The sequence below is a fragment of the Tupaia chinensis genome, unplaced genomic scaffold, assembly GCF_000334495.1.
Source record: "Tupaia chinensis unplaced genomic scaffold, TupChi_1.0 Scaffold000314_1, whole genome shotgun sequence".
NCBI classification, from domain to species: Eukaryota; Metazoa; Chordata; class Mammalia; order Scandentia; family Tupaiidae; genus Tupaia; species Tupaia belangeri.
The window spans coordinates 4,460,093-4,469,197 of record NW_006159807.1 but is presented as its reverse complement, the minus strand read 5'-3'; the positions used below and the strand labels follow the sequence as shown (position 1 = coordinate 4,469,197).

Here is a 9,105-nt window from a genome sequence, read left to right as displayed (position 1 = left end):
CCCTATCCTTCAGACTAAATAGTACAGTCTAGTCAGAACAATGGGGCATAAGACTTGGATGGATAGGAATGAATGAGCTGGGTTTTTTTTTTTTTTTTTCAAAAATGGAAGTAATTCAGATCTGTTAACCTCATACAGAAATGGTTTTAATTCCATTTGAACCAGTGAAAACTGTATTGTTATGAAAAAGAAAAAAAGGAAAAGGAAAGTGGTTTTCTGTTTGGTGTTATATGTATTGAATAAACACGTAATGACCAGATGTTATTGGAATGATTCTTTTAGAATTGATCATTTTCTACTCCGATTATGTTTCTGTTTCTTTGCGTGCGAAATTTTAATCAAAAGTGTTTGAGGGACCAGCAGTTAGCGTAATGGCTATGTCGCTGGACTCCCACGTAGTCAACTGTGGTTCGCATCCCGGACCTGGTGTCTTAAAACTCACACTGGGCGCATGTGCATGCATGCCCAAGATCCTGAGAGGAGAACGGAGGAGAAGGGATTGCGGCATGGCCTCCCCCCGGGGGGTGATTTCTCGCTTTCTGTCTCTCTGTCTCTGTCTGGCGAGCGCATGCACCCTATAGCAAAAACCTCTCAAAAAAAAAAAAAAGTGTTTGAGATGTTAGAAGTGTTCTTTGAAAGAATATCTTAAAAGCTTATAAATATTTACAATATCACACAAATGTTGATTTCTAAAACAAAAAAAGTTAAAACAATAAAGTATTCATTTTACCTAAAAAAGGAAAAAAGAAAACAGGTTCTAGAAAAAGAAGTTTGGACTATATGTAGATTAGTTCCTAAAAACCAAATCAATTTTGTATATATGAGAATACGACAGACTGGTTCAGATAGAGAGAACGAGGTGAGAGGGCCTTTCTGTGAATGGTGGAGGCTTAACTGGTGCGGTGGTTTTTGGAGGTAGCCTTCACTGTGTAGAGCAGAGCTGTGCTGGGAATGGCCTAGGCCCAGGTCTCATCCAGGCCTCCACAGTCTCAGGATGGGAAAAACATCAGGCTGCTCTATCTTGGTTTGGCCCTATCAAATGAGGAAAGTTCAGCTTTCCTAAAAACTCAGGAGCTAAGCAAGTGGGAAGCAACGTGTAGAAAGATGGCCCAGTTCTAACTGAGTGTTACAGATCTGTGGGTGCAGTCAGTGGTGTTACACCATGTGCCAGAATATAAACGTGATAAATCAATGTGTGATAGAACTAGCGAGTTTTGTCCCAAAGCAAGGCAGGGAAGTCACCTGGGAGGAATGCTCACCGAGGAGGCAGGGAATGTGAATTGCAAAGCTCTGATATGGTCATCAGCTCTGTGACTTTGGGCAGACCTTCAAACTGTGATATTTAATGTCTTCCACCCATAAAACACCAGTTTAATCTATTCAAACAAATGTTTTCTGAGCACCTTACCCCATAGCCAGTGATCTTCTAGGCATGAAGAAGTAGCAGTAAACAAAACTAATAAAAATCTCTGTTCCCACGTAGCTTGCTCGGTAAGGGAGAAGCAGAGTTGAAACAGATGGTTTCTAAAGTGCTTGTAATCTTGTTATTCTCTGGTCTAGATTCTTGATTGTGTGGCCAGTGTTCCACCTTGCTGGGACCACATGGGAAGGTCTTGGGTTCACATCCCTATGCCTCCTATACATGCCAGGCACGTGAACATGTCCCCAAGAAGCTAAGGGTAGATCGTGACATGAAGACCTTGTTGAGGTTCCTGTCTCTCTCTCTCTCTCAGGAAGTAAATCCTTAGAAAATTTAAAGATGTAAATTCCTGATTGTGGGAATCAGAGTCTTTTAAGGGGAGCGGGATAGGGCAGATCACTCACAGTTTGGGGAGTGCAGTTCTGTTTAGGGACCAACCCATTCAGAAAGCGTTATGAAAGCAGTAAGACCAAAGCATTTGTAGCTATTTTTGGTTCAACTAGGTAAAGACTTTTAAAAGGCAAGTTCTCTATATTCCAAAAGATTATTCTCAAATGACAAGACAGATTACAGTCCAGCCCATCTCAGAGATGTTTGATTAAGAGCCAAAAGAAAAATACGTTTCCCCAGAAATAGTAGCACATGATACATAGCCAGATATTGAATCTGACATATGCGTGTGGCATTTTCTTTTTATTAACAGAAACTGCCAAGTAAGTTCAAGAAGTTCTATGCAGAGTTTGAAAGTTTAATGGTAAGTGACAGCAGCTCCTTTATTCTGTTCACTGTCTGCATTAATCCAATTTCTGATGAGCTGAATTGAAGTTCTCATTTCGGAAATTTTATCTGTCCTTGTATGACTTTAAGAAGTTTATGATCCCTTTTAGTGCTGCTAAAACAAGCATGTCTGACTAATGAATGGCACCCTCAGGAACTAACTTAAAGAGGACTTATGTTCCACATAAGGTCAATTTGTGTAACTAAGAAAAGCAGCGTAATAGGGTGCTTTCCATCTAACTGAGGCTGGCTACGGGATGGCAGCTGCATTTTCCTTGCCATGCCAAAATTATGTCTCCCCATTGGCTGGGAGGTGTTAACAGTCAGGAGAGGAGTGAGTGGGACTTGCCGGGAGTGCTGGGATGGTATCAGAGGGCAGGTTGGGACTGGCTGTGCAGGGCAGAGTGGGGTGAGCCAGACTCCCAGGATGGAGGTGGGGCTTGAGCAGAAGGGCAAGCTCATAGTTGAGATTCGTTTTACATGTTCCATATTTACTTTCAAAGGGAACCTCTTCCCTTGGCCCCTGTGGGCAAAATCTCCTTTCAAACAAGAAAGGAAACAAAAAGCAATATTTTCTTGACCTACATGTAGCTGTTTAAAAAACACAAATCAATTTGTTAAGCCAAAGCAACCCTTCTTTTGTAGCTACACTTGATTAAAAACTACCTGGTGTGGGAAGATGAGGCCGGGTGTACTGGGGGGGGAGGGGGGTAAAGGTGTGTGTGTGTGTGTGTGTGTGTGTGTGTGTGTGTTTCTAGTCATTGACCAGCACCTTCTGTCTCTCCCAAGGATCCTTCACGAAACCACAGGGCCTACCGGCTGACAGTGGCTAAACTGGAGCCTCCGCTCATCCCCTTCATGCCTTTGCTCATAAAAGGTAATCCTGAAAAAATGCCAGGCCAAGCAGGTGATGTTTGGGGAAGAAAATGAGCACCCTGATCGATGTGTCTCTCTAGGAGTAACATCCCATCCTTTCTCCTTCTTTGTTATCTCCTCTCAGTCCTGACTTTTCTAGAAGGGTTGGAAAGAAGATTAGAGGAGCCAGGATTCATGACTTAGAAGACTTGTTAGTAAAACGGAGGGTTAGTTTAGAAATTTTACTAATCTCAGGTAAAGCGATTTAGAAAATTAAACACCTAACATAAAAGAAACTATTATCAGCTTTTTCCAACTGCAGTGTTATGCAAATCCCCCGCCATAATCTAATGGTGCTATTGTGCTTTCTTAGTGTGACATATTGCGGTGAGTGATTTGAATGTGACTTTTATTTCTTTACAGATATGACATTTACTCATGAGGGGAACAAGACGTTCATTGACAATCTAGTAAACTTTGAAAAAATGGTACGTGCGATATTACAACCTTAACCACGATGTTTTTAAAAATAAAATTTGCATTTGTACTAGTAAAGGAAGTCATTCCCATAGATGCTGCCATGTTCAAAAGGTAGTTACTCACAATGGAGTTGTGAAGCATTTGGTTCGAACTGGCTACCTGTTTTATTCTGTCACTCCTCTTTTTTGTGAATTTGAATAGTATTTGTGCAGGGGCTCACAGCAGCAGCTAGCTTGTAGGCTGTGTGTTTCTTCCTCGGAGGCCCGTTGCTAAGATGTACCATGTTCCAGAATGACTCCTGTGTCGTCATGTTGTTGTAAGGTGTGTGGAACTAGACTGCCCCAGGATGCCTTTGCAATGCTTATCTGCCAAGCGAGCCTTCAGTGCCCGTAGGGAGCAGGCAACTCTACACAGGGCTTCCTTAGATGGGAAAGCTCCGAGGGGATTGCAGCGTGAGACCCTGTTGAGGGCATCGGTCTTTCTCCTTTCTCTCTCTCTTTCTGTCTCTCAGTCCCATGGAAGAAACTTAAAATTTAGAAAAATTGTTATTTCAATTGTTCTTTAACCAAGCTAGTATGTGTGACTTTAAAATTTGAAACATCCCGCTGTAATCTGATGCGAACCAGCATCGTTCAGCTTTGGTACAGACCAGCCTGGTAAAGAAGTGTAACTATCTGGGCACTAGATTTCCATGTTTTAAGCTTCTTAAAAAAACAGTATGATACATGAGTACAAACTCCTCAAAGACATTCCATATTAGGGGGCAAATATTTTCTCAGAAGTCTTCCTCCTCACCTCCCACATCAAAGCCAGGGCATAAACATGTCTATTACTGTGTCAGTTTAATAATTTTTTGATCAAAGTAGAAAACATTCCTTGCTTACTTAGTATGGGGAATTAAACAATTTTCCTGATTTCTCAAAGAAAATCTGTTTTCCAGAAATGAAAGATTTAGCAACTGCTTAAAGAGCCTTCTGGATCACTTATGCAGAAATGCAGATTGAAGGGTAGCTAAGCCTACCATTTGACTATAAAATACACATGTGCACAGAGATAGAGAAGTCGGGCTTCCTGGGGAATTGATGGAGCTTTAGAACTCCAAGTCACTAAAGTTAAACAAAACAAAGAACAGCAAAGTATATAAAGCCAGCTATCTGTCAGGGAGGATGAAAGTTGTTTGATCTGAGTTTTTATCTCCTGGTGTCCCATTCATAACCTGCACAGGAACAGGCAAGGTTGCATTCAGTGGATACCAGAAGAGTGCCATTTCTCATTCTAGTTCCATACTTCTTGTCCACAGCAGTAGGCTCTTCAGTGCCTACCAGGAGGTCCTTTGTACCTGGCTGTCAGAGAATCCGCTTGTGCCTAAAATGAGCTGAATAGCTTAAGAGAGTAGTTCAGGGCCCAGCCTCTGTAGTACAGCCTGTACCATACCAGACTGCAGAACTAGAAGCCATGGTTCGAGTGCCCAGCCTAGTTGGCCTAAAACATCCTGGGATAGTGTGCACATGTCCAAGATCCTGGTGGAATGGAGGATTGGAGGGGGAGATTGATGTATGACTGAGCCCTGTGGAGGGTGCTTTCTCTCTCTCTCTTTCATGCATACACATAGTCTATCATGAATTTTAAAAATATATAGTAACTCAGCTGCAATAATAGAAACCCAAATTAATGATGGCTTAATGACAAGCAAGATAAGTTGATTTCTTTCTTATTTAAAAGTCCCAGCATATATAATAGCTCTGCTCTAGGAAGCAGTCTTCTAGAATTCTTCTCTCTTGCCATTTCGTCATCCAGGGAGTCCAAGAGAGTGGACCACCACATTCCTGTTCCAGTCACAGGGAAGGAGAAAAGAAAAAGGGAAGAAGTGCTCCTTCCCTTAGACAATAGGGAAAAAGTTGCACTCGCCACTTGCCTCACATTTTATTGGCCAGACAACTGGAGTTCCTTTATTTTGGAAATCCATGTGTCCCACTAAAATTAGGGGGTTATTTTACCATAAAACTGAACGAGAGAAAGGATACTAAAAGAATACTGTTAGTTCTTTGCTCTAGCAACTTTTTTTTTTTTTTGAGAGATTTTCACTGTAGGGCGCGTGCGCTCGCCAGACAGACAGAGAGAGACATAGAGACAGAAAGCGAGAAATCACCCCCCAGGGGGGATGGTCACGCCGCAATCCCTTCTCCTCCATTCTCCTCTCGGGATCTTGGGCACGCACGCACACGCACCCTGCGTGAGTTTTAAACCACCGGGTCCGGGACACGAACCGCGGTCGACTATGTGGGAGTCCAGCGACATAGCCATTACGCTAACTGCTGGTTCCCTCTAGCAACTTTTTATATCTTATTTATTTTGACAAATCATACCATGAGAAAGTTTGATTTTAAAATTATCCTTCCATGAATTAGATGTCACTAGAAAATGAAATCGAATTTCAAAAAGATTTTATTATATTTCTAGACCTGGCTTTGATCAAGCTGGTGCTTGTTGCCAGTTTTCCAACATTTTCTTTTCATAAGCTGGCTGCAGTAGTTGGCTATGTCCCCCACAACTTCACCTGTTGAGCAATTGCAATAGGGTTGAGAGTGAAAATTGATCCAGTTGTGGTGTTGAAAGATGGAGGATTTGACAAGAGGCTAGTAATTGGGTGGTTAAGCCAGGGGCCCCAGGATTGTGTTCTGGTTGGTTTTAGAAGCAGAGGGAATGAGACTAGAACAGTAGGAACAGGAGAGACGAACCCATATGGACCCCATACCATGTACATACCCATCACCCTCTCTGCTTATCAACTATGTTGGACCTCTATTCTTCATGAGTCACCCAGTCTCTGGTATTTCTGTAAGCAACACCGTAAGACACTTGCCCACCTTTAGCCTCGCTACCACTAGAGGCTGCTGTTATTACTGTGTGTGTTGGGAAAAGGATACATTTTCCTTTCCAGGTTGATATCGTTGTTGCATTCCACTCATCCATCAGCAAGGCCCAGATTCCAGGTGGCTGGCAGACCTGGCAGCCTTTGAGGTGCTGGTGGGCAGACCCCAGAAAGAGCCGCTGCCAGAGGTAGAAGTCACTAGGGCAGCCAGGAACATAGATCCCTTTTCTTGGTGGCGGTATTGTGTAGTCATAACAAATCACTAAGTATTTTTATTTTGAACTTCTCCATCCTTGAGGTATGATATGAGGATTAGAGAATGAGTTGCATATTGGTGTTCAGGCTTTATATATATGAACAAGAGGATTCACATTCTGATCCCTAAGCAAACAAACAACAAAAAGAGGCAAACATTCTTTCATTTTCAGGGGGGGCATAAAGGAGTGTTCAAAAAACTGTTTGAATAAAGCCCTTCATAATTTTCTATGGTGTACACGAATGTTTGTAACATTTGGGAGGTACACTAACAGTGGATTAGAGGATCTATGCTGGCCAGCTGCCATTATCCCAGGCCACGTAGGACATCCTGACAGGCACGGTTGCTACTGTATTAGGGCATTGGGTCTATTTCAGACGTACCCATATTTAGATATATTTTTTTATGAATATCGTTTGTGCATGTGCGTATGTGTATGTGGTGTTTTAGTGGGGGTTGTTGTTGTTTTACTTTCTTTTTAGGCATATTCTTAGTATGTCATGATCCTCCTGCATCAGTTTCCCAAATAGCCAGGACCACAGGCGGCGATCACCACACCCAGCCCTCTAAGCTGGACTGGTAATCCAGCTGGACCTCCTACATGGCCTTGGCCTGCTGAGCAGAATATGATTTTTTTTTCTTTCTTTTAGTTTTTGCTATAAGGTACATGCACTCACCAAAGAGAGAGAGAGAGAAAGTAAGAAATCATTCTCCAGAGAGAATGGCCGTGCCACATTCTTTCTCCCGCAGTCTCCTCTTGAGATTTTGGGCACACATGCACATACAACAATGTGATTTTCAAGCCACTAGGTCCAGGACTTAAACTGTGCAGTCAGCCATGTAAGATCCAGCACCTTAATCTCCACGCTACATGCTGGCCCAGAGCAGAATATGATTTTTTTTAAGAGAGATTTTTGCTATAGGGCACATGCACTCGCTAGAGAGCTAGAGACAGACAGAGAGACAGAGAGATAAAAAGCAAGAAATCACTCCCTAGGGAGGATGGCTGTGCCACAATCCCTTCTCCTTTATTTTCCTCTCAGGATTTTGGGCACACACGCACACGTGGATAAATTTTAAGCCACAGGGTCTGGGATTCGAACTGCAGTCAACTATGTGGGAGTCCAATGATGTAACCATTACACCATCGGATGGTCCTCAGAATATGATTTTAAAGGCAGTCATTTTATTTGGAATGGGAAGAATATAGCAAACTTCTAAACTTCTGGAAAACTTAACAGAAATTAATTCATTAAGAAAGTAGAATGTTTTGAATCCTTTTATTTTTGTATCAATAAGCATGTTGTTACATAATTAGAACAATATGCCATCTGTCATTATTATTGCAGAATTATTTGAGAGCACTGGATTTGTTTACTTAAACAATAAAAAAAAAAAAAAAAAGAATCTCTAAGTGAAAAAAATCTAAGTATTTAAATCTAAATTCCCAGTCCTCTCCAACACAAAGGAAATCTACAGGAGTACTCTGAACGTTTACTTCTTTTTTACTTTTTCAAGTCTATTATAGGGTACATGTGCTCACTTGAGAGAGACAGACAGGGGTTGCGGCGAGTAAGAGAGAAAGTATCCTTCCCCCAGCCCCTGGAGGAATGGCCATGCCACAATCCTTCTATTCTCCTCCCAGAATTTTGGAGCACTCATGCACATGCACCTAGAATATGTTCCAAGCCGCTGGACCCAGTACTCAGACCTTATAGTTGGCCATGCTACCACCATACTACCAGCTCCCCTAAAAGTTTACATCTTTATATAGCGTTTACAGACTAGAATAAATTCAGTTTTTCCAAAGAGAATGCTTCAAAGTAACACATGTATAAAATGTTCAGGCAAAGAATTTTATTAGAAAATACAAAGATATCTAGGAAATATTAGAGTTACTGACTTTTAAAAGATTACATGCCGTCACGAAGATAAAATATAAAAAACACACGAAATATTAAGCCAACAAAAGAATCAACAAAAGATTCTAAAATGAGTTCACAATAATAATGAAAGAGAGTCAGAAAGTAAAATATAGGAGAGAGAACGTCACGCAGCTGTATCGATGGAAAAGAAATCCATGTGGTTCATAGTAAAATCGACTAGAGACACTGAACAGCTGTCCAACCGCAATGCACACTTCATCTTCTCTGTGCTCAATCCAGGTCAGTGAGACCAGCCTTCCTTTACTTCCAGCCTCAGGGCCTTTGCACGAGCTGTCAACCTTTACCTGTGTAGTTGCTTATCATTCAGGCCTTAGTTCATGTGTCCCCTCCTTCACATGGTTTTCTTTTACCACCTTTCTAACTTGGTTTCTCCGCACCCAGCACTCTCTGGCAGACAACTTTACCTTGACAGTTGGTTTCATGGTCTTTTTTTTCCCTTGTTTTATTTAGATTTCATCACTATACATCTTTGCAGCATACAAAATAAATCATCCCAGCA

The 9,105-nt window shown here is 41.8% G+C and overlaps 1 protein-coding gene across 5 annotated transcripts in view; it reads left to right on the top strand.

Moving 5' to 3' along the window:
* The window catches only part of RAPGEF4 (Rap guanine nucleotide exchange factor 4), a 391,851-nt gene that overhangs the window by 367,544 nt on the left and 15,202 nt on the right, over positions 1–9,105 (top strand). For all 5 annotated transcript variants that reach the window (XM_006151126.3, XM_006151130.3, XM_027772910.1 and 2 more), the window contains 3 exons: positions 2,124–2,174; positions 2,987–3,074; positions 3,476–3,540. In XM_006151126.3, the coding sequence (XP_006151188.2) occupies positions 2,124–2,174; positions 2,987–3,074; positions 3,476–3,540 (204 nt within the window). The remainder of the gene's footprint in view (positions 1–2,123; positions 2,175–2,986; positions 3,075–3,475; positions 3,541–9,105) is intronic.